This window comes from Penaeus chinensis, chromosome 28, assembly GCF_019202785.1.
Source record: "Penaeus chinensis breed Huanghai No. 1 chromosome 28, ASM1920278v2, whole genome shotgun sequence".
NCBI lineage: Eukaryota > Metazoa > Arthropoda > Malacostraca > Decapoda > Penaeidae > Penaeus > Penaeus chinensis.
In genome coordinates, this window is record NC_061846.1 from 14049522 (window position 1) to 14052021 (window position 2500).

Sequence of the window (2500 nt, forward strand, 5' to 3'; positions counted from 1 at the left end):
GTACATGATCATCAAGGTCAACGGCGACGTCGACGGCGCTAAGACTTGCATCGAAAAGGTCGAGACTTTCACGGCAAGCTTTCTCTTCTCGATTGAGACGCAGCATACCATTGGATATGGATCCAGGTAACTCACTCTCTCTCTCTCTCTCTCTCTCTCTCTCTCTCTCTCTCTCTCTCTCTCTCTCTCTCTCTCTCTCTCTCTCTCTCTCTCTCTCTCTCTCTCTCTAAAACCTATATTTCACCTATGATATGAGTACATTTACAGAAGGTTGCTTTAACATATTACACAAAGCTATCTGTGGTAAGTACTCCTGGAATTGAACATTAAAAATGACACTAAAACAGAAAAGAACTTAGAAATCAATGTTGAGACAATAAATAGGTGACCTGTTAAAACACTAAAAATAGGTATTATGCACATCTGCTACTGGTTAAGGAGCCAAATGTTGACGCAAGTCTTTACTTACTGTAGTGACTTTAAGTGATGAAGACTGGTATTCCTGACTATGTGGTTCCACAGATCACATGCTATATCTTGTTTTACGCCACGAGGCTCTGGAACGTCTGCTTGATATGCGCTATCGTCGTTGATTGTCGTCTCGCATCGTGCAGTCGATTTTCTCTGACATTCTCAAATATCTTACTAACAGCAGATAGCAGAGATATGGGCCTATCATTGTTAAGCTCCGTCACTGCAGAATTTTTGGGCCGGGATACTCAAAACTACCCGTCCGTTACAAGATCGAGGACATTGTAACCGCCTTACCACATTGCACCTTCCGATCTCCTTACTACATTGTAAACACACCCAAAGAAGTTTTACAATGTAGTAAGCACATTGCAAGGCCTGTGTTTATATTGTAAGTTAATTCCATTTACTACCAGGAGAGGGCAGATCGTTAATCAGTAGTCAGCCTGCTAGACGTAACAACCTCGGAAAGCCATGGTCTTATTGTCATGCCTCCAACGGTCACCGACACTATGCGACTGTCTCCCCGAGTGATATTTCCAAAGATTCATCCAAGTGATGTAAAATAAACGTACTATGATTAATTTTCCTGAATAACCCTGCTTTCCGTACTACAAGCTCTATACACAAAGATAAATGATAATACAAATTAGCAATCGTCTTCTGGCAAAAAAAAAAAAAAAAAAAAAAAAAAATCATATGAAAGTAAATCAGTGTAAACATATATACAGAAATGTTACTGATCATCGAAGTAATTCTAGTAAGCATTTTTAGTTGGAAAGGTTATAGTGAGACAAAGATAAGAAATCTGTGATATTACAATAAATGTTTATCCTTTAGATGGAGAGAAACTTCGGGTTCTCTATAATAGTGTCTTTCATGCTGCAGTTGTTCGGTCATGAAGATAAGCAGGCACCAAAATTGTGTTTGTCGTTTGTCAGCTTAATTTACATTCAACTTATATTTGAGTCGAGATAATGATAAAGCATGGAAAACAAAGAAAATGCTAGAGAATTAAAATTGCCCGGTATTTAATATGGAAAAGGCATGTTCCAGTAAAATAAAGGATTTTGTCGACTAAGTAATCGAGAAATAAACCCGGAGCAGTTGTAACTTACAAGGTGTGACGTCATAATATGGCAGCTAATATTGTTTCGAGTATGGCCTTTGGAGGCCTTACGACATTGTAACGGCTCCGATGTTAGATGTAGCTGTAAAATGTTTTGAGTATCCGGGCCCTGGTTTCCAAAAATAAGACCGCTTCTTCCTTTGCAAGCAGTTGTTGAAAAGCCTACACAGCGGCTCTGCTAGTTGGTCAGCACAACCTTTGAGCAGACGAGACTAATATGGTCCCCACCCACGGCTTTATCCGTGTCCAAATGATCAAAACTGACTTAGTCAGTTTTATCGCTGATTATTGCTAGTGTGGCTGTAGTGTAAAGAAGGACGGATGGTGGAAGTAGATCGAGGTAAGGGACACTCATTTTGCTTTCAATGTGATTGCAGCGTCCTGGAGCAAACCTTGTGAGTATTCTATACAATAAATAAAATCAGACTTTTATCACCAGCAATGCGACCAGACAATTTTGCTGCAGGTCTTTGTTTTTTTCCATTACTCATTCGCCCTCTTTTGGAAGTGGTGCATGTTCTTGCTGGCCATCGTGATTTACCTTCATTCCAGAGCTAATAGTGTGTGAACACCAAAGTGGTCGGAGGATCCAACAGTCCCAAGTTGGCTATATGAAATGATGTGAAGGTTGAGGTCACTGATGACATGGTCAAGAAGTGATGAACCTGAAATATGGGTGACAAAATCTACATGATTTGTTATTCCATGTACTGTACGTCAGCAACTCGTCAAATGCTCTGGCTACAAGATAGTGGTTTAGGTCGACAGTGATTACCTGTATGCATTCATGTTCAAGGTCTATATAAGTAAGGTCTCGTCACTTTGGACTTCTGTGCAGCTTTGTGTGATAACGCCTATGACGTCACGTGGCGAGGCTGAGAATGGGAGGGGGGTTAAGAA

General features: G+C 40.4%; 1 protein-coding gene across 5 annotated transcripts in view; it reads left to right on the forward strand.

The window, feature by feature from the left end:
* LOC125040045 (inward rectifier potassium channel 2-like) overlaps window positions 1-2500 on the forward strand; it is a 46201-nt gene that overhangs the window by 33502 nt on the left and 10199 nt on the right. For all 5 annotated transcript variants that reach the window (XM_047634487.1, XM_047634491.1, XM_047634488.1 and 2 more), the window contains one exon: window positions 1-126. This exon is cut by the window's left edge and continues 24 nt beyond it. In XM_047634487.1, coding sequence (XP_047490443.1) covers window positions 1-126 — 126 coding nt within the window. The remainder of the gene's footprint in view (window positions 127-2500) is intronic.